This window comes from Gekko japonicus, unplaced genomic scaffold (assembly GCF_001447785.1).
Source record: "Gekko japonicus isolate JY-2015 unplaced genomic scaffold, Gekko_japonicus_V1.1 scaffold660, whole genome shotgun sequence".
Classification (NCBI taxonomy): domain Eukaryota; kingdom Metazoa; phylum Chordata; class Lepidosauria; order Squamata; family Gekkonidae; genus Gekko; species Gekko japonicus.
In genome coordinates, this window is record NW_015159728.1 from 790,730 (window position 1) to 818,448 (window position 27,719).

The 27,719-nt window shown below is 46.2% G+C and overlaps 1 protein-coding gene across 1 annotated transcript in view; it reads left to right on the forward strand.

The window, feature by feature from the left end:
* The first annotated feature begins 1,171 nt into the window (after window positions 1-1,171).
* Window positions 1,172-27,719, forward strand: part of SHISA8 (shisa family member 8) — a 60,877-nt gene continuing 34,329 nt past the window's right edge. Inside the window, exon 1 of the mRNA XM_015426722.1 lies at window positions 1,172-1,853. Coding sequence (XP_015282208.1) covers window positions 1,297-1,853 — 557 coding nt within the window. The 5' untranslated portion in view covers window positions 1,172-1,296. The remainder of the gene's footprint in view (window positions 1,854-27,719) is intronic.

Sequence of the window (27,719 nt, forward strand, 5' to 3'; positions counted from 1 at the left end):
TTGTTATGCAGATTTCAGAGACTTTTATTTTCTTTAATCAAGTAGGTCTGATTAAGGTGGTATGTTAGTGAAGTCACTATTTTTTTCTTGCAAATGTATATATTCTCTGTTTTGTGTTAGTATTTCAGCAGTCTCTTTAGGGCCATAGCACGTGGCCTAAAAAGGTAACCTAAAGATGGCCATAACTTAGAAAAGAGATCTATAGATTGGTGACTAAAAGGGAGGGCTCCAGATCGCATGGTTTTACTGTAAACCTCTCAAACGCCACGCTGCAGTACTGATACTGCCAGGCTAAGGTTATCACTGTTTTGTGAGTGTGTGATTTTACTGAAAAACAACTGTTCCCCTTCAGAAAGGATGGCCACATGCCTGTGAAATAGAAGAAGGGATCCTTGGGACCTCCGGTTATCATGTCTGCCTGTTCCTCCCTCTCCTAAGAAGTGCCCCACCTCTGTTTACGGCCTCACATAGGCCACTTGTGCCTGCAGGAGCGGTCGCTAAGGAGCGGTTGGTGTCCCCTTGCATCTACCCTGGCCCGACGACAACCTTGGCTGTTAGCCAGAACTCTGCACAGAGGACATGGAGTGTACTAGCGGAGTTGGCAAAGGTTTCATTCCAGTCTGCTTTTGGGAACTGTCAGGCAATTGTGGGGCTGGCTTTCAGGAGGAGTAAGGGCTGATTCACTCCTCCTATTCTCTCTCTTCCCTCCCCTCCCTTTTTCTTTCTTTCCCTCTTGATGATCCCTCCCTTTCTCACTGGTGCAAAGGATTTTTTTTTCTCCAGAAAGCACAGTGTCTCTGAGGAAGGGGGAGAGAAAGAGAAAGAGACTGGCTGCCTCCAGGATTCTTTTCGAGCCAAGATGGAAATGTAGTCCATGGTATTTTCAGCTCAGCTTTTCAAATGAAATTAGAATTACTTCTTTAAAAAGGGATTGTGTGTCCTCAGCCTCCAGGAATCACACAGGAAATTCAGAGACGGTCTTTGGACTTAGATGGTGCTGCACATTTTTTTGGATTGTCTTTCTTCTTTTTAAACTAATAACTCCCATCTCTACCCCCATCCCACACCTTTTCCTTGGCTAGAGGGCTCGCTTTAATGGTGAGATTTACTCAGCAGAAAAGAGTTTAGTGAGGAGGGGCTGAACTTTGTCTTCTCCACTGGAAGTGGCAGATGGAGACGTGTTGTGTGTTCTAGCTTTTAACTGGGAATTTTTGAATCCCTCTTTTGTTGCACTGCTGGACAAACAAGATTTTTCTCTGTGGTGGAAGTTAATCTCGGAAACAGAAGACAGCTTCAATGGTGAGCCAGGGTGGAATACGGATGGAACGAGGTTATATTTTTGGGTTCTGTTGCCTGGTTCTGTTGGATCCTGGACAGGTTTGGACTGGAGCTCCCAAGACCCAGAAACCTGGGTTGGAAATGCAGATGAATGGCAATACCAGCTCAGTTCCTACCTCGGAGGATGCTGCTATGAACCCCACCGAGGCCATCCCTGGGGGCGATCAGTGCCGTGGTTACTATGATGTTATGGGTCAGTGGGACCCTCCATTTAATTGCAATTCAGGGGTCTACAAGTTCTGCTGTGGGACCTGTGGGTACCGTTTCTGCTGCCAGTTCACAACTGGGCGACTGGACCAAAGTGGCTGTTCCAATTACGGCACACCACAATGGATCAGCATAGACCAACCGCCACATCGAGTGGATGAGACCCCTGAGAATCCAACCAGGGACAAGACCAACATGATTGTATACATTATATGTGGCGTGGTGGCCATCATGGTGCTGGTGGGCATCTTCACCAGGTTGGGGCTCGAGAAGTCACAGAGCCCTCAGGCAGAGATGACCATATCCAGGTAAAACTCCATCTCTCATTCTTTGCTCCTTCTGCCCCTCCCCAACTCTTCTTTTTTTCTGCAACGGATAACTGATTTGTCTTAACTGCCTCTTGTGGTTCAATTTTTCCCCTTCCAGACCAAAGTCAATAAAGTAAGCCTGTATCTCTCTCTCTCCCCACTCACCAACCTCAACACTTTCCTTGCCTTCTGGTCTCAGGAAGACAAGGCAAAGGAGTGGTGATTTTAAAAATTAGGAGTGGCGAATAAAAGAATTGGGTGAGTGGACGGAAATGGGAGTTAAAGGAGATTAAGCTTAGCAATGAATTCTTTTTGCCAGTGAGGATGGTCAGACATCAGTGTTTGGAATGCTCGGTTTTCTATAAAATGTAGGTGCAGTGGATGAAACAAGCCTGAATCAATCAGTTCTGGGGTGCAACTACATCACACACACACACACACACACACACACACACACACACACACACCACTCCTGAAAGGAAGGTTGGAAAACTAACTGGATGCTCATAGATAAGATATGCATGATGGATATATTTTATAGTTCAGAAGGTATTTTTATTTTCTTTCTCTCAACATCCTGTTTTTCCAAGCAGGCTCAAGAAACTTAATGGAGATTTTTACCTGGTGCTGCATGTCAGTGAGAGGTTGGGCACACGCATGCATAAAGACTTGTGTGTTTGAACACCTTTGCATTTCACAGGTGCCCTCACACCCTGAAGGTTGCTCAACCAGGCAGGCTGAAAACACTGTAAAAATCACCGCCACACACACACACAGAGAGAGAGAGAGAAAAGTTCAGAAAGGGTGCCTCTCCTCCCCAGCTTTGCTACACTCAAGGAGAGGCAGTTCTGGATGGTGGAGGCACTTATCAAGGTATGGGAGGAGGAGTGAGTGAGGGTGGAAGCCAGAAGTGCAGGTGAAGGACCTTTGGAATGGTGCCTCCCCTGGCTTTACTTTCTCTGAAGTACAACAAACTCTGTTGAGTTAACTTGCCAACTAACTGTGGGCTGTCCTGTGGTTCCCGTCTGTGTATCTTGTCGGTGCGTTTGCATTCTACATTTTCCATTATATCTCTATCCCCCTTGCCTTTTGCGTTTTTCTGTGCTGCTCTCTGCATTCTTTTCTGTGGCATTAATAAGCAGAGTGGTCTTCTCCCCCACCCCCATTCCATGGCTTTGCTTTGACCCTCCCTCCAGCTCTTTCTGCCATGGGGCTACATCTCCTCCTGCGGCAAAAAGAGAAGGATTAAGTCTCCCCATCAAAGGCAAAGTTGTGCCACTCAGGGCTACGTAGTCACTTGTAGGTCACGATCAATGGCTCCCACAACATGCTTAGCAACATGCTCAATTGTTTCTCATCAGTTGTTGTGGGAAGGGAATGTGGGGGCTCAAGCGTGATTAAATGGAGTGTGGAAGAGTTGGGAGGGAGAGCTGGAGGAAGCGGGGAGGGAAGTACGCCAGCCAGCTCTTTGTGACGCTCGTGCTTCATCTGGTTCTGTGCCAGGGTTAGGGCACAGGAGGTTCACCTGATGTTTGGTGGCAACCGTAGAGAAGAAAACATGGCACAGCCGACAGGGTTGCTTGCCTAGTCGAAGAGCCTCTGCTAGTCCTTTGGCATCTAGGAAGGTGTCGAGGTGACAGTGTGTCACTCGCTGATGGGCTGAAGAAGACTGCCAAGGCATGCAGTGCAGATGGCCCTGGGACATCTCACTCAGCCTGAATCCTCTGACCAGCTGCTCCACTGACTCCTACAGAGCAGCAAGCAAGCAGAAGGCAGCTGAAGAGCTCCAGCTAGGCTGTAACACCAGACCCACGGCTGTTTTGTAGGGTCTCGCCCTCTGCGGCTCAGAAATGGCAGTGACAACGGCCTATCCAGCATTCCACCCGTCGCAAAGGGTCTCCACCAAGGGCACCAAAGGGCCCTCTTGAGACACATTGAGAGCATTAGTCTAATGGGCCATCCTGCCTGTTTAGCATATACCCTTGTGCTGTAAACTGTTAACAAAGCATGTGTGCCTTTGGGTGTAACATCCCTCCCATTACTGTAGCTGGCCAAAAAGTCTAATTCTAGGAATATGGAAGCAAGTATGTTGCGAAACTGACCTCGGAGTTTCATATTAGATGAGAGACCCCTAATTCTAGCGTGCCAAAACTCCAAGTAAGATTTTCTCAAGCGTCTGTTTGCTTCTCCTTGTAATGTTGGCAGTGCATAACAGTGGCGTGTTTTAATTACACCATTAGTATAAGAATGTAAAAAAAGAGACAGATCCAAGGGTTCATCTACTTTAGCATCCTCTATCCTGCCAGTCAGATGCTTCTGGAAAGCCCACACAAGCAGGCTGTGGAAGCATTAGCCCTTTATCATGCACCTGGTATTCAGGTGTGCCTCAACACAGAGCTCGTGACATAGCTATCACAGCTAGCAGTCATTCACACACAGGCAGCATCAGCACATTCTGACGTGTATCAGCTGCCGGAGTCCAGGACTTCTGTCAGGGTCCACTGCTGCCAACCCCCGACCATAGACCTTCCCTGATGCTTGTGTGCATACTGGTCCCTTGCGTACTTGCAAACTCTCTCCTGGCTGCATATGCTGCCCAGCTGTGCCAAGTAAGGGCTTGTGGGGGGTATGCATCAACAGTGCTCCTAGTGGCCATGGCGGCAGCACTCCCAGCTGCAGGAACCACCCAGTGCCATAGCTGGGGGAAAGAGAGTGCAGGTTGTATGGGTGGATGTGACTGCGGGAGGTGGGAGATCTTGCAGGCAGTCAAGAGAAGGACACACAGGCAGGTGGGAACATGCAGTCGGGGGCAAGAAGGGGCTCTGGTGCCAGGTGTCAGGGGGTCTTGGGCCCTCTCTGTGCAAGGTCCCCAAAATCTGGAAATGGATCTGCATGTGTAAGCATATCCTCCATATATCTGTCAAATTGTTCTAAAGCTATTTAAACTAACAGCTATCACCATGTCTTGTGGTAGTGAATCCCGTAAGTGTACATTTACCATGACACAATATTTCTATTCTGTGGGCTGTTTTTTCCCCCTCTTCTGTTTCCACCACAAAACTTGTGTCTGACAGCTAAAACAGATTGTTATCACCCCATATTAATGAAGGAGCGATGTGTTCTGAGTGCTGCAGGAAACGCATTGTATACACGAATTGCCTAGAGATGCCTCTCCCACCAAAACCCTGGTCAAGCAGGGAGATGGAACTGATGCACCTGAGAATCATGAAGTGATAAACCCAACTATGAGGAAGGATCCTTTGTATCATAGGTACCTAAATTGTGGTTGGTGAGCCATGGGCAGGTCCCTATGGAAAGTCAAGAAAGCTGGGGAAAGAATCAGGATTTTAAAGTTACTTCATTTATTTTAAGGATCTATACACTACCTCTCAGGGATGGAAGGCAACATGGTAAAGCCCAGTCTTGTCAGATCGCAGAAGCTAAGCAGGGAGACCACCAAGGAAGACTCGGCAGAGAAAGGCAATGTCAAACTACCTCTGCGTTTCACTTTCCTTGAAAGCTGCTTGCTGGGGTCGCCATAGGTTGCCTGCAAATTGACAATACTTTACACACAGAGACACACACACACGTCAGCTCTCAAGCTCCCCACAGCAACAAACAACAATAAAAAACAAACAATTTGTATCAATACAGTCAGTTAAATTTCTTTCCATTCATGACAACATAGTGGACTGGCAACCATAACATCTGTACAAAACTTTGTGTGTCTGTGATGCAACGGGGAGAAAGGAAGAGGGAGAAACAGATTAAAGAAGCCAACACAATTGTACAGTCACCAACATCAACAGGAATGATTTAACCCAGAACTTGATACTAAGAAAGTAAGGTGCCAGTCAAGGAAAAGGCATTCTGAAAACAAGGAGCCTTTGAAGAAAAGGTTCACTCTTTGATAGTTAACCACTTCACTTCCATTAGGTGGAGGTCCAACAGAGAAGGGCCATGACAGGGCAGGCATATACTATCAGCAGAAATTATTGGGAGGACATCTTTGCCTGCTCCCAACCATTTATGTTGCAAAAGATAATTAATTAGCACTTTAAACTGTGCCAAAGATGTCCTCCCAATAATTTCTGTTGATAGTTCATGCCTCTTATCAGAGCTGAAGCTTCCAGGTAGTCTTCAAAGACAGCCCCATTTAGTCCAGTCTACATGTGATCAGAACCTGGGGACCTATAGCCAGAACATGCTGATCCGAGAATGACTGCAGTTAGCGCACCAGCTGAATCTGGGCAAAGGTACTATAGGCTCCAGAACAGACCTTTGCCTCCAACAGTAGGTACGGCTCCAACAGGATTCTGAAGCCACAAACCTGCTCCTTCGAGAGGGAGGGGGACCCCATCCAGAACAGGCTGACTCCTTTGCCTTCTAGTCAGCGATACGATCACGCTACAGTAGGCCTCAGTCTTGCCTCAACTGTTATAATTTGCCTGAGCCAAGATTTAAGAATAGAATTAGCTGGTGAAGTCTTCCCTTCCTCTCTTCTTCTAGGCACGTATTATGCCTGAAGGACATTGGAAGGCAAAGAAGGAGAAATAGATATGTATCAGAAGCAAGAATCAGTAACAGCAAAGATTCTTTCACACACCAGTGAAGGGATCATGAGATCCCTTCTGCTATGAGGTAATTATTTTGGAGAATGAAAGAGCGAGGGTGGTATCAATGGAAGATTTATGTCTTCTCGTTCTTGTTCCTCTTGGCCATGTAAAGATTTCAGTATGTTGCTTGAAGATTTAGAAATGTCAGCCATCTTTACTCTACACCCAAACATACACCCCAGCTTATCTGTGCTAATGTCATGTGCATTACTTCAATTAGCTTTATATTTACCAGGGGAGGTATCTCACCAGGTAAATTCATTGTTGCCTTAAGGGGGAAATAGTGAAATAATATATTGTTGTTTCTTCAGTTGGTTGTGTCAATCAAGCTAACCCCAATGTCTTGGATTATGATGAACATACACATAATTACATTTCTACACCAGTTCTCTCCACAAAGTGTACTTTGGCATCTGCCACAGAACTCCTTGCCTGCGAAGACTCACTTAACCCTTTTAGAGAGGGTTTCACCCATTCCATCTTTCTCATTTGGGCTGTGACAGGATTTTCTAATTGCTACCAAGTTTCTACAACCAGGTTATAATCCCTTCCAGAAGGAGGAGTTGCCCTTGCAAAGGTTTTTGAGGATGGCACATTCTCTGGGTAGAGCCTCAGAACCTCTGTCTTACTTGGTGCTGGGTCTTCTGGCCCTTCCTGTAATCTCTTCTCATTTTGTTTCAGAGTGGTTAGGCATATGTGTGACTTTCAACCTGCATCTAGGGCACTTAAATAAAGGATGGTGTTTTTATTGCTAACAGACAATAGGTAGCAAAGAGAACAATGAACTCATGAAGGGGCGAGGGAAGCCTGGCCAAAAAAACACCCCTCTAACTTTTCTGCCAGCTCGGCATTGGTGTTACTGTGCAAGAGTTACTAAGTTGGGATACAATTACTTACATGTCCACTGGTAGCTTGATAGACAGTGATTTCCCCTGACATATTTTCATAGACAAACCCTTCATTTCTTGAGAGGAACCTGGGCAAAGCAGGGGGGGGTAAGCTTTTAGGTACTTCCTGTTACAGATGCAGCTTGCGACTATAAATAACTTGACATATCAAAAATGGATCAAGAAATTCTTTTCTGCCTCATATCATCTTTGAATATGCTAATGTCTGAAGAGCTAAACAAGACTGAACTTATGTGAAGCTGTTTCAGCACTGAAAATATCGTATGACGTCATGTGAAGTATTTCGTAATTATAAAAATAAGAACTATTAAAACTGGGGTTTTCTGTTAAATCCCACTTTATCCCAACATGTTAAAATCGTACCTAATGTGTCTTCATGTACATGTGTGTGCAGACATACATTGCATGTACACTTTAAAGCACCCTGTTAATGCCCCTGTCTCTAATAGTGGAGTGACAAATTACAAAAGGGCAAGGCCAGCATATGCTGCCTATCAACTGAAAGACCACCTTGTCTCATTTCAGTTGGTGAGCAGCGTTTTGCCTGCAGGGTTGGTTCCATGTTGGCCAATGTGCCTTCCAGAATGACAGGTGCCTTGTCTCCCCAGTCCTCCTCCACCCCACTGCTGCCATATCCAGCCCCTGTTTTTATGTTATATGACAGCTTTGCACATTATCGGTATGCTACATAAGAGAATGCTGGATGTTCCTGGCCACAATAGCATGAAGCCACTTGCTGTGCAAAGGGAATGTCTGGAAGCAATTTGCCACTCTAGTGCAATACCACAAATTGTGATGCCAGGCCAGCATGGCAGCCCATCCAACCACTCCCACACAGTTATTCGACAGCACAGACTCTTACGGGACCAAGTCACAGAAGGTATATGGAAACCTGCAGTTATGAAATGCAGCAGATACACACGGGTTATAATGCTCTCTACGCTGTGAAGTCTTGTGAGCAAAAATTCTACTTTGTGAGCTACTAGCATTAAAATACTGAGTGAACAATTTGGCTGCTGCATAAATTAGTTTGCTCTGGAACCTTCCTTCCTGAGCTAAGACAAAAATGTGTGAGCTGGAGGCTAAAAAACTGTGAGCTAGCTCACACTAACTCAGCTTAGAGGGAACACTAGTTATAAGGGGTGTGGAATGGGAGCATGATGAACCCATGCAGTGTTAAAATGTAAATGTCATATTATATAGCATTATACAACACACCTCCAACAGATTCCAACTGGATCTGGCATTTTTTAAAGTAAAAAAGCACACAGATTGTACAACCTATGACCAGGCCAGCTTCATCCAGCCACTCAGAATTGTGCAGTATGGGACCAGTTTGCATAAGGCTTGACTTCAGTGGTTGTAATTTACATAGCATTGCAGCCCACAACTATAAGTGCTGATATGAATGAACATCCAACATTTTTATATATTTATATATATGGCAGACTTATTGCACATTGGTGGAATTGTTCTACTGTACCCTTGATCTCAAATAAAAATAATCGTTTTGAAATTTAGTTTCTATGCTCTAAATGCATGAAAATATGGCTGAAACTTGGGAACTTTGCCGAGCAGACACTGCCACACAATTTCTGCTGCTTCAGCTGATGGTTTCTTTACAGCGTAATTTAGATGAAGCAACCTGCATGCTGGAGCAATTGTTCTGCTTACATTTCTTTTGCATTGTTTCTCTGTGTGTGTCTAAGTTAGCCGGATGCAGGGGAAGACAGATCTCCTGAACCATAAACAGTTGGGTAAAAGGGGGTGTTTGGTAAGTGTGGCTTGTCAGGCAAAGGTGGGACAAGATACACCTGCCCAATTCCTGCAACTCACAATTCTTAAAGATACAAAAGCTGTGACCTTTCTTGCATCTATTTATTTAGTTATTTAAAACATTTTATGCCACCTTTCCAGCCAATCAGGGTTCACAAGGCATTGGTCATAAAAACATTAAAACAATTAAACAACTAAAAACACAGTAAAACGATAAAATTCAGTTGTGTGTGTAAAGTGCCATCAAGTCACAGCCAAACCCAGCAAGGAGCTTTCAAGGCAAGTGCGAAGCAGAAGTGGTTTGCTATTGCCTTCCTCTGCAGAGTCTTTCTTGGTGGTCTCCCTTCCAAGTACCAGCACTGCTTAGCTTCCAAGTTCTGAGGAAAACAGGCTATATCATGCCACCTTCCCTCCCAAAATTCAATTAAAAACACATAAACAAACAACACTAGAAGGAGGGCCAGTAACTATTATTGCAGGTGTGCCAGATGAAACAAAAAAAAAAAAGTCTTCACCTGTTGGTGAAAAGACACTGATAGAGGGAGGCAGAAGAATCTCCCTGGAGAGGGAGTTCCAAAATGTTGGTGCCATGACAGAGAAGGCTAGGCTTACCAAGGTCTGGCGGGGGAATCGTATTTCTTGGCAGCTTGCCGCGGGGACGGCTCCACGCGCTGCACCCGCCGTTGCCAGGATGTGACGCTCCGCGTTGCTCTGGCAATGGGGCTGTTTGAAGGTGACCAGCTTGTACTTACTAGTTAGTTTTTCCAGTTGAAATTAGGGCAAACCCAATTTAAACTATCTACCAAAGATCCATCCGAACCTGCCCCCCAAAAAACTGTTAATCTTTCGTGGTGGAAAGTGCCCTCAAGTCACAGCTGACTCATGGTGGCCCTGTAGGGTTTTTCAAGGCAAGAGATTTGTTTTATTTATTTATTTATTTATTTATAATTCGATTTATATCCCGCCCTCCCCTAAGGCTCAGGGCGGCTAACAATTGGCGCAAAAGCCATAATTAAAACAATTAAAACAAGATAAAAACATAACAATAGTACGACAAAGTGCTGGTGCTCGGATGTTCCCAGTTCCAAGATGGGTTCCAGTAGGGTGGATTTGGACCAATGACGTAAGTTCCAAAGCGGCAGATAGCCAGTCTTCTTCCCAGGGCCCGCTTGCACCCTGATGGTATCCCTGCCAATTTTCGGTGACGGTGCATTGATGGAACAGTAGCGGCGGCGGCTCCTACTTGAAGCCTGGCGGAACAGCTCCGTAAAAGGCCCTGGCCCTAGTCTCGGCGAATTTGACGTCCCTGAGGCCTGGGGTAGTCAAAAGATGTTGGCCCCCCGACCGTAGTGCCCTTGGGGGAACATATGGGGAAAGGCAGTCCCTTAGGTATGCCGGACCCTGAGTCCATAGAGGGCTTTAAAGGTAAGAACCAGCACTTTGAAGCAGATCCGGTACAGCGCAGCGCCTTCAGCACAGGCTGGATGTGGTCCCGCCTAGGGAGACCCGTCAACAGCCTGGCTGCTGCATTCTGCACTAGCTGCAGCTTCCAGATTTGCGACAAAGGCAGTAGTCCAGCCTTGAGGTGACCGTCGCATGGATCACTGTAGCCAGGTCATCACGGTCAAGGAAGGGAACCAACTGCCGTGCCAGCTGAAGATGATAAAAGGCCGACTTGGCAGTGGCTGCTAACTGGGCCTCCATCGTTAAAGAGGAGTCCAGGAGCACTCCCAAACTCCTAACCCCTGACACTGACACCAAAGGCACCCCATCGAAGGTCGGGAGAGGGAGTCCCAACCCTGAACCGGCCCAACCTAGGCCCAGGACCTCTGTCTTCGCCGGGTTTAGTTTCAGCCAACTCAGTCTGAGCCAACCAGCCACGGCTTGCAACGCCTGTTGGAGGTCATCTGGGTCGGAGTCCGACCGTCCGCCCAGCATCAGATAGAGCTGGGTGTCATCTGCTTATTGATGACACCCAAGCCCATACCTCCAGGCAGTGCCGGATTTACGCATAAGCTAAATAAGCTACAGCTTAGGGCCTCGCAATCTGCTGGGGCCTCAAATAAAAACACAATATAAAAAATGATTTCAAATATTAAAAAGGCATATATATTTTAAATTTTTCTGGGACCAGCTGATGTAATTTAAAATAGTAGGGGGCCTCTGGGTTTTGTATAGCTTAGGGCCTCAGCAAGTCTAAATCCGGCCCTGCCTCCAGGCAATCTGGGCAAGGGGGCACATGTAGATGTTAAACAACATCAGAGACAGCACTGCCCCCTGAGGCACCCCACAATCAAGAGGGTGCCTCCGGGACCACTGCTCCCCATCGCCACCCTTTGTCCCTGACCTTGGAGAAAAGGGGCAAACCATTGAAGAGCCAGCCCCTGAATCCCCGCGTCAGCGAGGCAGTGGGCCAGCAACTGGTGGTCGACCATATCAAATGTGGCCGACAGATGGAGCAACAACAGTGCCACCATACCACCTCGATCCAGACGCCTTCGGAGGTCATCAGTCAGGGCGACCAATGCCGTCTCTGTCCCATGACCTGGGCGAAAGCCGGACTGGAAGGGGTCTGAAGCATCCTCCAGATGTTCAGAGGTGGTTTGCCATGGCCTGCCCGGACTTCCTTGGTGGTCTCCCATTCAAATACTGACCAGGGCTGACCCTGCTTAGCTTCAGAGATCTGACAAGATCAGGCTAGCCTGGGCTATCCAGGTCAGGGAATCCTTACAATGGTGATTATTTCATTCCTAAAACAAAAATTCACTTTGGAGTAATCCTGTTAGCTATACAGGAATTATCCTGAAATGCTTGATGTGTGAATCACAGTTTATTACACTTTTTATATGTAAGCAAAACCAAGAATGTTGAAATTCACTCTTGCTGGTCGGATTCACACTCCCGAGAGTACTCCTCCAGTTTCAGAAATGACTAATCATATTCTTCCCAGGGACTTCCATTATTCCACACTATGCTGCAGGCTAGCCCAATCCCATTAGATCTCGGAAGCTAAGCAGGTTCAGCCCTGGGGTCAGCATATGGATAGGAGACCACCAAGGAAGTCCAGGTTTGCTACACAGGGGCAGGCGATGGAAAACGACCTCTGAACATCTCTTGCCTTGAAAACTCTACAGGGTTGCCATAAGTCAGCTGTGATTTGACAGCCAAAAAAAAAATGCTGCAGCTCTGCTCCTGAGATCAGTGATGTATTGGGGAGTGGTCCTGCAATCCCCTCTGGTGTCAGAGAAAATGGGTTAAATGCATGCTTGTTTAAGCTTAGAGGAAAACGTGGAACCGGCCAGCTGACTCTTGGAATGTACAGTGACCTGAGCTGTAGATCATGATTAGGTGTATTGCCAGAGCTGGGCAAGGCAAAAAGTGAGAGAGGGAGAGCCAGGATTTGATGAGGCCACTTCCACATTTCTGTCTCTCATTTGTCCCTATTGCTTCACGGTCCCCCCCCCCACACACACACACACACAATGTGTTTTGCTCTCTCTAGTAGTCCCAGAGGGAGCAAAACACATGTAGAAAAGTGGGGGGGGGACGACCCCAAAGCAATAGGGACAAATGAGTGACGAAAACGACAATGCGGAATTACTTGCTACTACTAGGGACCAAGCCTATCTGGAAGCTGCTTGTGGTGGCATAGTGGGAAGAACTCAAGAGGGGAAGGGATGGAATTGCAGCCTTGCAATTGACACTTATCACTGATTTTGCAAATTATCTTGCTTAATTTAATGCTCTTCTTTTGCTACTGTAATAAAACAGATCCGGAATAATGAGCAAGGAGCTCATGAATCCTTTTGAGCCAGAAAATACAGAAGCAGGCACAATGCAAGCTTCTCATTCACAGGTCTACCAGACCCAGGTTCAGATCTCTATACTGCCAGGAAGTTTGCTTGGTGACTTTGTGCCAATCATTCTCTCTAGCCTAGCTGGGCCTATTGTAAATATAAAATGGAGAAGCACAGAACAATTACATTGCCTTTCTCCCCTCAATGTTTCTTGTTGAATTATGTAGACTTCTTTCCTAAAGATACTCAAGAATTTGTTTTCAGTGCCATAACTTCTGCAAAATTAATCTTTGCTGGATACTGGAAAAGGAACATAACTCCAAATAAAGAGGAGAGGTTGGAGAAACTAAAGGAATGTGTACAGTTGAGTCAATTAACTTGTATTTTGCATGGTTAAAAAGTTAGATAAGTGTAATAAATGGAAGGTTATTGCGACTAGGATGGTGAACTGAACTTAATAATGTTGATATGATTTTACAGAACTGAAGATGAATCTGTAAAGCTTTGTATCCAACTTTATTTTTATTGAATAAAACTATAATTTTTAAAAATATACTGCCTTGAGCAGGACAAAAATGTCCTAAACACTGCAACAGCCTTGCAATTCCAGTGCTAGATCTCTTATAGGCAAGTGTCGCCATCCTGCAGGCATTTCACTGCAGCAGAGATTATAAAGCATAATCCAAGAACCTCTGGGTTTAAGGATGGAACCTAGTCCTATAAACTCCTGGTTGCATGTGCTCAGGCCTCAAAGAGCGTGGGAGGATGCACTGCCTCCTGTGATTAGCAGGCAATTTTTAAATTATATTAATTTAACAATACAAATATAATGCAGTTCGAACAATAAACAGTAAAAGCCCTGCAGTAAAGTCATGCATTCTGCAGATCAAGCATAGTAATTTGGAGTCCTTTCTGAACTTACCTGGTGGAAACTGGGAAGGCAAGAAGGGAGGAGACAGGCCCTTGAAAGGCTATTCCTCAGTCTTGAGGGCAGTGGCTGCTAAAGCCCCTCCCCAACTTTTTTTTTTGAATTTAATACACTAAAATCACATAACTTGCCAATACAAAATGTAGTAATCACAACAAGAAACAATCACATCAGGGCGTGATCAGGGCAAACATCTCCCTTACAATTTGAAGACTAGATTGGCCAGGGCTGGTATAAATATGAAGAACCTGGTCCTTTGTTTATTCAGTTTTCAGTACTTTCCGCACACAGTAACTCTGATCCCTGTGAGTTAGCAAATACATTCTGTAGGCTGGGACTTAAAGGCTCTTGACTTAAAGAAGCAAAGAGAAGTGCTGGAATGGAAAGAAAGGAAATTTGGAAATGTAAGTGAGTCTGCCTTTGTTAGTTTCTGATCAGTAAAATGCCTGCTCTGTTTTGTGGACTGTTAGCGGAGAGACCTAATTTGGTCATGATTGTCCTTTATGGTAGGAGATAATTATTATGACTACATTGAACAGAATGATAAGGTCTCAAAAAATTATTTCTCAGAGCGGATAGAACGTTTTGGGGAGCAGCCTTGATTACATCTTGAACAGTTCTGCCTTAAAAATATGTTTTGGGCTTGTCACTTGCACAAATGCACATGACTTGCTGTGATGAATGCAGATGCCATGTCTCATCAAGCCGCCATATGTTTTTGTTGGCACTCTGCGCCTGTCCACTTGCACCACTGACTACAGCTTGCTGGTAAATTACACCACAAGTTTCCTAACAAAAAATGTAGGCAGAATTTATGTGAATTTATGAACACTGGCAAAAGCACCTATCTATCTATATATAAAAGAAAGTCCCCTCACCATAAAATCAACACCCAGGCCAAACCGCTGGACCTAGAGACACCAAATTCGGAGAGAGCACTCCTACCATGGCGTAGGTGCTCGCTACAAAGGGATTTTTAGAAATTCGACCCCTAAGGGGGTCAAAAGGGGGGAAATGTGCTTCCCCCATTGATTCCTATGCGGCTACCAGGCAGCTGCCTCTCTGCACCCCCCCACTCTCTGATTGGTCAGCTGCAGAGTCAGCTGCAAACCCCAACAGTTACAGGGGACTGCAGACAGCTAATGATAGTTGAGGAAATCAGGAGTGGCCAAGAACCACCTGTGAGGTGAAGCAAAGCTGCTGGCCCAGCCTCTCCCATGGCTTCCAACACACTCCCCCAACCTCCTACACCTAACAGACGGTTGTCTGTCAGGTGCAGCCCCACCTCCACCATGGCTTCTAATACTCCCCCCTCCCCCTCCTACACTGGATAGGCAGCTGCCTGTCAGGTGTAGGAGGGGAGGTGGGATGGCTTCCAACACACTCCCCCCCCACCTCCTACACCTAACAGGCGGTTGTCTGTCAGGTGCAGCCCCACCTCCACAGTGGCTTCTAATACTCCTCCCCCTCCCCTCCTACACTGGACAGGCAGTTGCCTGTCAGGTGCAGGAGAGGAGGTGGGGTGGCTTCTAACACACTCCACCCACCTCCTACACCTAACAGGCAGTTGTCTTTCAGGTGTAGCAGCAGTTGCAGGGTGCTTAAAGCCATGAGGGAGCCTGCTCCAGCAGTAACGCCTTACTGAGCCTGCCAGCCCTGCCTCCACAGTGGCTTCTAATACTCCTCCCCCCTCCCCGTCCTACACTGGACAGGCAGCTGCCTGTCAGGTGTAGGAGAGGAAGTGGGATGCTTACAGCCACCGGGGAGGTTTGCTCAGCAGGATTGCCTTAGCACTGCTGCTGGCCCAAATTCCCCGATGCCTTTAAATACAATACCCCCCCCCAACACCAGACAGGCTGGTGTCTGTCAGGTGTAGGAGCAGGGCCAGGGTATGAATGTTTATGGGGAGATAGTAAAAGGCATTTCTAGGAGCCATTTCAATGCTTGCCTCCCTCATGAACCTGAAGAAATGTCCACCACATCACCATCCCTCACACCAACTGCCCCTCACGCCTCTCACCTCTTACTGCCCCCAAGAAAGCTCCTGGCAAATGTCGAGCCAGATACACCAACGCTACAAGGAGGAGGCAACTCAGGAATGCGGCAGAGAAATTTGCACATAGTACTCCTGCAGTGCACTGAGCTGCACAGGCCAAGTACCAGCAAGATCACCCTGCGGTGCTCAGAACAACACAGTCTCCATATGAGCAAAACAATCCAGGAACACAAGTAGAGAGGCCATCACTTTCGTGGAAGGTAGCAGGAGTTGACTTAACAGATGACTGCTTCTTAAATGGACAGTTCTATGTGGCCTGCTCCAGTGTGAACTCATCAAGCAGCCTGGTGACAGGCCCGTAGCTAACGTTTTTCTCAGGGGGCCCATGTTTTTCTCAGGGGGCCCACCACCAATGTTTCTTCTAAGCTGTGGAGTTTTGTAACCAAAACTTCTACTTTGTGAGCCACTGCCATTAAAGTTGTGAGAGAGCAATTTGGCTGCCGCATAAATTAGTTTGCTCTGGAGCCCCTCCTTCCTGAGCTAGGACAAAAATCTGCGAGCTGGAGGTTAAAAAACTGTGGAGGAGCACAAAGGCGCACCGTGGAGAGGGAACAATCGCGCCCCCCACTCGCCCCCCAGCGCTGCCCCGTCCTGGCTGACCACCCGCCACCCTTGCCTCCACAGAAGGCCAGCCAGACTGGACAGGGGGAGGGGGTGCAAGAAAGCAACCGAGTCCGGGCTGAGGAGGGGGCGGAAATCCAAAGGCCGGGAGGGAAGGAGTCCAGCCCCAGCCGGAGGAGGAGGAGGAGGGTGCCGTCCGGCAGAGGCGATGGCACAGACCCACCAGATCTCGGTTATCCCCCCCCGCCCCTAGCCAGGCTCTTCCTCCGCCCGGGCTGCAACGGGACTTGCCGGCCGGGGAGAGGTCAGGCAGGGCGTGCCAGGGAGGGAGGGAGGCTGCTGCGCGGTAAATGGGGTGGTGCCGGACCTATCCTGGGGGGGAGGAGGAGGAGGCGACCGGGCGCGGCGTCCGTCCCAGCCAGTGGTGGTGGCTCCCAGAGTGAGTCCCGGCAGCGGCGCCCAGGAGGAGGAAGCGGCCCCCTGCTCACTCAGGGCTCAGCAGCTCCTGCTCCAGGGGAGGGGGGAGAAGAGGATCGAGAGAGGGGGCCTGCAAAACCTGTGGGGGGTGGGCCCCAAGGGCCCCACACAGGCTACGGGCCTGCCTGGTGATCCTAGCACCTGAAGGCAGAACCACCACTGTGGTCTAGAGAGAGGTCCTTCAGTTGAGGGGGGGGGCGTACGTATGTCTCACTTAATTTCTTACACTACGATGTTCTCCGTTAGAATTCCTATAACAAATGTCACATTTCAAATTTCACATCATCAGTATTATAACTGGATTTACGGAACTTAAATACCGTAGCGAAGCATGGGTGGCAAGCTAGTTACAAATATGGAGTCATCCAACACTTAGCATCCTTTTCTTGCTTATCTCTAGCAGTCAGCTAAGATACTAGTTAAACAAGGGCACATAGGTCCAGAGTATATTAGCCAGTATAAGTATTCTGGGACATCAATAATTTCTCACAATATTCTCAGCCTTTGTTTGTGTCTGGACCAGTTTGGGTTGGAGATATTGGTGCACTCTTGTGTAACTTAAATATTAAGTACACTTACAGATCTTTGTGGGTGATTTACACTTATGTAAATCCCTACCTTGGCTATACCACATGACCATTTCAGCACTGGAATGGCTTCCATATAAGTTCTGTCAAGCATTAGTGGATGTTTTTGCCAGGTCAGTGACAGAATATGCTTATATAAATGTGGTAGGGAGGGATTTGTGTGAAAAATTGATAAAGACTACTCAATTAGGATTGAAAATGCAAAAAAAAAGTTTTCAGGGCAGATACACCACACCAGAAGAGATGGACAAGAATCCTTCACTGGACAACCTGGCAATGGGTCCTGTCTGTGCTGCTTTGAACCTTGCTACTTCCTGACATTTTTATTTATTGTATTTATTTTAAAATATTGAAAAATAACTTGTTTCATAATATCTCGGGATCCTCCGCCCCAACTCCGAGGAGGTCAGGATGGAAAGGGCACTTTAGTTCCTGGGGACTGATAAGAATCCACACTTATAATCAAAGCAGAATTAGAAAGCTAATTGTTACCCTGAGCTTCAAACAATCTGAACTAAAAATGTGTGTGTGTGTGTTAGTTGATAAATTTTGCATGTTTCTTTCCATTTATTCTTAATCTGCTCTTGAAGAGGAATTTGGACAGATGATCGAACTGGATAGAAATGTATACCTGGAGAGGTGGAATAAGAGTCATGCCTGCTGGTTTCACTCCATAGCTTTTTTGACTATGGCTTTTTGACAGGGGCCTATATACACCTGTGTAGGCTGCAAACTCATGATCTCCAAGGTACAGTTCATGCATTCAGAGAATATACATCTTGGGGTGAACTTACATAGACTCTTGTGCAGAAAGCACAACAGGTGTCGTCCCTATTTCCTGACTCCCCAGTATGACCACTGACACTGGGTTAAAGTGTCCTCTCATTAATGTTCCTCCTCCCCCACACACACACACACATTCCATCTTCACAATCTTCTTTTGACAGATCCCTACCTGTTCTCAGGTTGAATTTCTATTCATCCCCTGCTTCTGACTATTCCCCTTGGAAGATCTTTTCTTCTTAAACATGTATTTGCTTATGAGATTGGTGGGTAGCAGAACAATGAATGGAAGCACTTATGTTCTTACCTGTGCTGAGATAGGAGGAAGAGTTTACTTCCCTCAGAAAATGCTACACTTCCTATGCTTGTTTTGGCTCTGGTTCAGTTTGTTTTACCAAGCCTAAGGCCTCACTGGAGCAGAAGCTAGAAAAGTGGGGTTTGGTGGGATTACAGAGGAATGGCAGAAGTGAGAGGGGGAGGAGTGTGAGCGAGAGGATTCTGCAGTGAAAGAGGTAGGCTTAAGAAAACATTTCAAATATCACATTTTGCAAAAGGGGCCACATGCTGAGGAGACCAATTTTATATAAATCACCACCAATGAATGTATAACATTTTTCTTCGATGTTTATTAAATTTCTGGAGAGAGACTAGAAGTGGCAGTTAATTAGGAGGATCATCAATTAGTTGAGATCTCACTTTACACTTCAGGCTCAGCAGAGGAAGCCTTGGCTCACAAAAATGTGTATCCTGCCCAAGATGTCTGCTATAGAAACTCATTCCAATTTATGGTGAAAAGTTCCAATCAGCTCAGGGTTCTTCATACCAAATATTGAAAATCATTAGCCTGGCTCTTAAATTGAACCATTGGTTGTGTTTTCAGATTTCATCATGTCTAAATCTATGCGAGAGTCCTTGCTGGTCAATGAACTGGGGCTTTTGATGTAGCTGGATTGTGTGTCTGGAATACAATACCAGAATGTCAAACATGAAATCTGGCATGCTTGTTCATGAAACAGTTGTACATTTCAGGTTCAAATATACTCACTAGCTTAGCTTCTACACTAATTTTCAATGTGGGGGGAGAAAATGCAATGAGAGCTGTTTTAAAGAGAGCAATATCAGAATGCAAGTTGGCATTACACATTCAGGATACAATTCTGTGCTTCAAGTATGAAGTCCAGCTTGATCTTGGTGCTTGCTTCTGCAGGGGTCAGGGAAGATGTAATGTAGACATATCTCCCAACAATGAAAGGTGGTTTGTAAGGAACACCTTAATCCTTGCAGCCCTTCTCAGTACTTTTTCATGATGCAAAAGCTTCCAAATATTGTGCTTTACCTGTACAGTCTGGAGATACTTATAGCATTATCAAGTTGATGCAAGTATGAAGGCTAGTTTAGGGTTGCATTTGCCTTTTTATGTTATGGAACTAGAGAGCTCAGAAATTTTCTATGAAGCTACCATGTAATGGATAAAAGTTAAATAAGTGACACTAGACATGACACACAGTAAAGAACTCAGAGTCCAACCAGTGTACGTGCCAAAAGAACACCATACACGCAGGCCTCAGGGCTCAGCCCCAGAACCAGTTTGCAAAGCTCCAACCAAACATTCAAAATGGAGAATTTAGAAGCACCCGCACAGCTGTATTTCCCTCAGCAATGAAAAATGAAAACATCCTTTCCAAAAAAGCAACTTCCCAAAAAGTTCTGTCTTATGCACCTTTCATTTCAGAAATTAACCTGTCAATGCTACCCAGTGGATTGCTGCCTCGAGATTCCCTGCTCAGAAGTGGAAGAGGAAAGAAGCTGTTAAATATGTCGTTGTCAGGGAGCAGCTGTTGTACCCCCTGTTTTGCAAAGCACTGGGGTCTTGTGTTCAGAGGCAGAAGTGGGGGGTGGCTAGTAGCAATGCCTGCATATGGACAGGGGAGCTGTGACCAGACCAGATGGCCTCATCATGCAATGCCAAGAAGCCCAGCAGCAAAAGGTGGCAGGGATAGTAACCAATCCCTGAACATATGGCCTGGGCTTTCAGGCAGACTGTGGCATATCTGTTCAGCCGGCTACAGCACATTATGGATGGGGCCATGGGAGGAATCACAGTCTTCAGAATAAGATCAGGCTTGCTGTCCTGTGGTGGTTGGCCAAAAGGACTGGCATGCATGGGAGTCACTCACTAGATCTAAGTTCCTATATGGATAACAATATAAGAAGAGTTCAAAAAAAATCCATAGCAGTGGAAGAAGATAGTCATGTGACTCACCCAACGTATGATGGTATTTCCAGTCATAGCTAAGGCTGGCACCATAACTGGCAAATCTGAAAACAACAAAATCGTGCCACAGAAGATGGTCAGATGTCCCCATGGGAAGACTGACAGAAAAGTACATTCGGAGGTGACATCTCTTTGGCTAGGGATGTTCAGTCTACTCCTAGTCTTGTGGTACAGTTTTGGAAGGTAGCCATGTTGGTCCACAGTAGCACAACTAGATTTGAGTCCAGCACCACCTTAGGGATCAACAAGATTTTTGGGGTATGAGCTTCAAAGAGTCAAAGTACTAGGGCGATTTCTCACTAGAGCTGCCTCGCAGCACAGCGCCCGTTTGCCTCAACACAAACATGTCAATTTCACACCCGAGGCTGCGGGGCTGCATTTTGACTCGGGGCTTCGCCCGATTTCCTCCACAGTTTCGTGATCCTGGTTTTTGAGGATCACGAAACTGCGGAGGAAATCGGGCGAAGCCCCGAGTCAAATGCAGCCCCACAGCCTCGGTTGTGAAATTGACATGTTTGTGTTGGGGCAAACGGCGCTGTGCTGCGAGGCAGCTCTAGTGAGAAATCGCCCCTAGTGTATGGTGGAGCTTTGACTCTTGAAACCTTATACCCCAGAAATCTTGTTGGTCTATAAGGTGCTACTGAACTTAAATCTGGCTTTTGAGGTACAGTCAGTGCATGAGGTCTCACGTGATATAGGGTTGCCAACCTCCAGGTGATAGCTGGAGATATCCTGGGATTACAACAATTGATCTCCGGGCAACAAAGATCAGTTCCACTGGAGAAAACGTCCATTTTAGAAGGTGTACTCTATGGCGTTGTTCCCCATTGAAATTCCTCCCATCCCCAGAACCTGACCTCCTCAGGCTCCACCCCCAAACTCTACAGGTATTTCCCAAACTGGAGCTGGCCAGCCCCATGTATGAAGGAGCTCACTAACTTCCCAAAACTGGACTCAGAGTCACACAAAATAGCCAACTAAAGCAGAGAGAGACTTCCCCTCAACAAGGCTTGTCCTATCTGGATTTGGTTTTAACACCCAGTTAGAAGGCACTATCTGCTAAACTTCCACTTAAGAGCACGGTGGTCTGTTTTAAAGATCTCTTTGACAAAGGGAGGAGGGCTCCAGTACAAGGCTGCGTTGAAGGGAGGGATTTAGCAGAATAATCAGACTATGTTTACTCAGAGGAACCAAAGCACAAAAAGCAGTCAAAGTAATATTCAAGCAGGCTTTTCACACCAAAAATGCAAAGGAGCCCAAAAATATCTAAATCCAGCTCATTACACTCACGTGGTATAAGAATGTAAGAAGAGCCCTGCTGGATCAGGCCAATGGTCCATCTAGTCCAGCATCTCACACAGTAGCCAACCAGTTCTTCTGGAGGGCCCACAACAGGGCAGAGAGGCGGAGACCTTCCCCTGATGTTGCCTCCTGGCACTGGAATTCAGAGGTTTAGTGCCTCTGGATGTGGAGGTTCCCCCCAATCACCATGGCTAGTAGCCACTGATAGACCTATCCTCCATTAATCTGTCTAATCCCCTCTTACAGCTGTTTATTCCTGTGGCCATCACTATTTCCTCTGGCAGCGAATGCCACACTTTAATCAATCTCTGTGTAAAGAAGTATTTCATTTTGTCTGTCCTGAATCTACTGTCCATCAGCTTCATTAGATACCCTTTGAGTTCTAGCATTTTGGGAGAGGAAGAATGATTTCTCTTTGTCAGCTCTCTCCACCCCATGCGTAATTTTATAAACCTCTATCATGTCCCCTTTAGTAGTCTCTTTTCTAAATTGAAAAGTCCCAGACTCTTCAGCCTTTCCCCATAGGGAAGGTGTTCCAACCCTCTAATAATCTTGGTCTCTCTCCTCTGTACTTTTTCAAGCTCTGCCATGTATTTTTTGAGATACGGTGACCAGAACTGTACATAGGGCTGTTTGGAGTCCCGTTGCCAGAGCGACGCATAGCGCCACATCCGGGCGACGGTGGTGCAATGCATATCGCTGTCCCCCGCGGCAGGGATCCTGTGAAGACGCACGGATTCCCCGCCGCGGCTTGGCAGCCCGTAATGTACTACACACAAGGCCACATCATAGATCTATACAGGGGCCTTATAATATCAGCCATTTTATTTTCAATCACTTTCCTAAGAATCCCTAACATAGAGTTATTTATTTATTCACATTGTGTAGTATATATTGCTAAGAGTAAAAATATGAAAGAGAGAAAAGGTAAGAGAGAGAAGGAAAGATTACCTGTTCTTTTTCTGCATGGTAATGTTGACTGAGGTGGCTTTTGAGCATGACTGGAAACAATCTCAAGCAGGAATCCAAGCAGGAATCCAGATGGGGAAGCTCATGGAGCAGGTCTGAGAACAACAAGTGGGTTCCCACATCAGAGCTCTGTGGGAAAGCTCTTGTTATAGGCACGGGCAATAATAGGAACAAATGCTTGATTGCGGGGGGGGGGGGTAGATCAAGGTGAGTAGCCATGTTGGACTGTCTGTAGCAACAGAAAAGAGCAAGGCTAACACAATTTGTTGCAGGCTATGAGCTTTCATGAGTCACGGCTCACTTCTTCAGATACAGCTAGAATGTCCTATATATTCGAAACCAGAGTGATTTCAGATGCTGAATGACATTAGCAGGCGAATGACAATAGCAGGCGTGCTTGAATTAGGTGTGATATACAGAGGGGTAATAGGTGTGGGGATACCAGCACTGGTAATGTGTGTGTGTGGGGGGGGGGGTGATTGTGTCTGCAGTAAGCCTCTGGATTGGGTTGGAAGGGAGAGGGAAGACATAAGGCAGAGAGGAGGTATGTAAAGATGTTATCATCTGGAATAGCCTCCTTTGGTTATAGTTTGAGATCTACAGATGTCTCTTCTGTAAAGCTAAGTCAAGGCTAGGCAACGGTATTGTACTTTGATTGGACTGACATATCTTAGAATAATAGCCACAACAATAGCCTGAGTCATCTCTGTAAGTTGGCCCTTTTGTGCCATGGCAGCACCTTTCCATGGCCAAACTAGCTAACCAGGACATTTCATGATTAACAATGAATCATGCAAACCCAGTCCATTCCTATCTGTCTCCTTTGCCTTGCATACACACCCTCGGACTCTGATTCAGAGCAGGAAGGGCCAGACCTTTCTCAGATGTTCAGATAGGTGGGCTGCTCACAAACTGAAAAGGGGTAGACAGGGCCGGAATTAGACTTGTTGAGGCCCTAAGCTATACAAAACCCAGAGGCCCCCTACTGTTTTAAATTACATCAGCTGGTCTCAGAAAAATTTAAAATATATATGCCTTTTAAATATTTGAAATCATTTTTATATTGTGTTTTTATTTGAGGCCCCAGCAGATTGTGAGGCCCTAAGCTGTAGCTTATTTAGCTTATGTGTAAATCCGGCACTGGGGGTAGAGATTGGGGTCACAAAATGGTCATGATAACCATACTATGCTACAGGACACTTCAACATGAACAAAAATTTCTGGATGATACCTCAGTGTCCCCTCAACTTTTTCCCATACCATCAAGTTACAGTACTGGAACTCTGAAATGTACATAATGTGCAAATGTACGTAATCTTCACCACCACTGCCTCAAGATACATAAAGAGCATTTCTAAGATACATAGATTCTGTTTTGACAATGCTGTTAAACCTACAGAGATGACTGGTGTTACAAGCTTAACATGATAGATTTGTTTCCTGAACAAGATTCTTTTATTCAAATTGAAGATTATTTTAAAAATGTGAACTCTACAGTATGAGTGTTAAGGGGCCCAAGTGGAGCTGCAGATGGGACATGTCCCTATATCCTTAAGGCAGCATGAAACTGAACATTGTGCTTGTGAGATGTATTCTCATTATACTGTCCCCTCGGCTCAGATAGTTTCTGCAAGTTTTTGAAAAGATTTCTTTTATTTAAAACAGTTCTATGCAACTTTTCTTGAAACTCATAAGAACGTAAGAGAAGCCAATGTTGGATCAGGCCAATGGCCCATCTAGTCCAACACTCTGTCACACAGTGGCCAACAATACCAGGTGCCATCAGGAGGTCCAGCAGTGGGGCCAGGACACTAGGAGCCCTCCCACTCTTCCCCCCCCCCCAGCACCAAGAATACAGAGCATCACTTGCCCCAGAGTTCCTATCTATACCTTGTGGCTAATAGCCACAGATGGACCTCTGCTCCATATATTTATCCAGTTCCCTCTTGAAGCTGTCCGTGCTTGTAGCTGCCACCACGTCCTGTGGCAGTGAATTCCATGTGTTAATCACTCTTTGGGTGAAGAAGTACTTCCTTTTATCTGTTCTAACCTGACCGGTCAGCAATTTCATGGAGTGCCCATGAATTCTTGTATTGTAAAGCATGAGTACCAGAAATGATACCATTCTCTTCATCATTAGGGGATGTGGGATGAATCACAGCTAAGTAGTACACCAACTGAAGTCTACAGTTCCGGGGGGTCACCTACACAATATTATAACCAGTTTAGTATATTTTTAAATTTTCATGGCTCCCCTTGGAGACCACTGGGTTCTGCCTTGGTAATTCCCAGCATTCCTTGTGGAGAAGCCGTGACTATCCCTGCAGAAATTCTAATGCAGTGTTTCCAGGCACATAAATAATGCTTAAGATAGTGATGGGGAAAGTCTAGTGCTCCCTCTCTCTCTCTCTCTCTCTCTCTCTCTCTTTTTTTTTTTGTATACCTTGAAAGCTCTTTAACTCCTGCATCCTAAATCTGTTTACTTGGAAGCAAGCCCTACTGATTTTGGTGCACTTATGTCCAAGTAAATGGACATAATTGGGCCATTATTATTCTTTCAACAGCCCATTAACTCATATATTGGTCTTAAGTACACTTATATGGAAATAATATCCCTTTGAACATAGTTTTGTGTAAGCTTAGAACTGCCACCTTAATAAACATACTGTGAACATACAGGTGAGTAATGGCAACAGCTCTCCATCTCAGGAAAGAACCTGTATTCACCAAGGCAGAACTAGGTGGTGCCGTCCTTCCATCACATTAATGAAAGTTAATTTCCTTCTTGTCTCTTTGTATCTGTCCTAATATTACAGGTTGTGTGTAAGTCAGCAGAACAGTTGCCCCAGGGAATGGGCCTGATTGGCCAGTTGAGCAATGTCAATTAGAGAAGCTCCAACTAGCCTAAGAAGAAGTTCACAGCATGTGGGAGAGGCACCATGCTAGGGAATAATTTCATTAGGTATTTAGAATCTCCAGGAACAGAGGCTGGATACACACCCCAATGATGCAAACAGGCAAAGGCAAAAAAATGAGGGCCAATTCAGTGGGTTGACCAGGAATGTAGTAATTGTAGATATTTATTTGTCTAGGAAACCTGCTTGAGGAGGCATACAAGTACATGTATAAGTAGGATGAATTACTTCACTGTCATTGGGCTCACGGTGAAGGGACTACCCAGTGGCTTAGATCCAGACTAGACATTCCTGTGAGGGCAACCTGAAATGTCCTCTGAAATCCTGTTCATGGGGCAGAGGGGGCCATCAGAAACACGATTTCAGGGAACATTCCAGGCTGTTGGTGGAGAGGGGGAGCAGGAAAATCACACTCCAGAGGCAGAACTGTTAATCTGGATCCAACATCATCCTCACAGGGTGAACTTGGATTGACTTTCTCTTCACCACAGAGATACTGTGAGAGAGAAATTTCATATGGCCACTGAGTTTGTGGTGGCCTTTAGAGATTGGTCCCATCACAGGGCCAGAAACCCCCACCACTCTAGATGGGGGACTTAATTACTAGAGGGACAGCTAGGCATTCACTAGACAAACTCATATGGGGTAGAAGGAGAACATGCTCTTTCATCAGAGAAGGTGTGTGGGGCCCTCTTCAGTTTTTTGGTTTGGCATGGGGATATGAAAACTTGAAACACTGGGGAAAGGGGGCAGAGTGACTACACCCATACCATGTGTTAGATCGCACTAACAAAGGACTCTTAGAGTGATTCAGCAAGTGATTCAGCTTTATTGGAAGTAACGAACAAGCACTCAACTCAGTAAGAAACCAGAACAGAAAACAGTGGGAGCTTATGCTCCTTTTAAACATAACCGGGCTAATGTAGCCACGCCTATTTACAATTAACAACCAATGAGATTGCTTAGTTAAGGACCAATGGGAGTCTTTCCCTCCTAGGGAATGGTATCGTTCTGATTGGTCGCTGTTACGAAGCGACCAATAGGAAGTTCGCTCAGAGGAGCCCTGGTCTGGCTCGAAGCTTAACATAGGAGTCCTATGAGGTGATTCATGTAATCGTTTCAATACATTACAATTCCTCCCCCCTAAGTTAAGTCATCATCCATTTGTTTTATTATTTACATACATTCAAGTCATGCTGTTGTACATCAACTGTTCCAAAATACTTTATTACAATCGTAGTCTTTTAGATAAGTCGGCATCTGCCGCGTACGCTGAGACCTGCGAAGCGGCGCAGGCTCTACGGGCACACAAGGTTGTGAGTCACTGTGGGGTTCACTACAGCCTGGTTCAGGCACAAACTCTACTGGGGTTTCAGCCCCGCACACAGGGGTCTGCCCTGACTCGGGGACAGTACCGGGCCCTTCGGTACTCACCGCCTGCTCTGGGGGTCTCCACTCAACATTGGGGAATTCAGCCGTCGGAGAGTCAGCGCTGTCCTTAGCCCAACGTCTCCTTAGCTGATCTATGTGGCGCCGCCATACTCGACCGTCAGCCAACTGTACCACATACATGCGAGTACCCACAGAGTCGGATATTACCCCAGGAAGCCATAAGTGACCATTAGCATAATTCCGTGCAAGAACCTTGTCCCCTTTTTCAAACATTCGTACCTTCGGTTGTGAGTCGGTACGCTCGGAATGATCGTCAGTGAGATCCGGATGCAACCTGTTTAACCGAGTTGTGAGCCTCCTCCCCATTAGCAACTCGGCCGGACTGCGGCCTGTAGCACTGCAGGGGGTGGTGTGCTGCCGCAAAAGAAAGGAGCCCAGCCTCTGGCTCCAGTCCCCTTCGTCCATTTTCCCTAAAGCCTCTTTTGCCGTTCTTACCATCCGTTCGGCCTGGCCATTAGACGCCG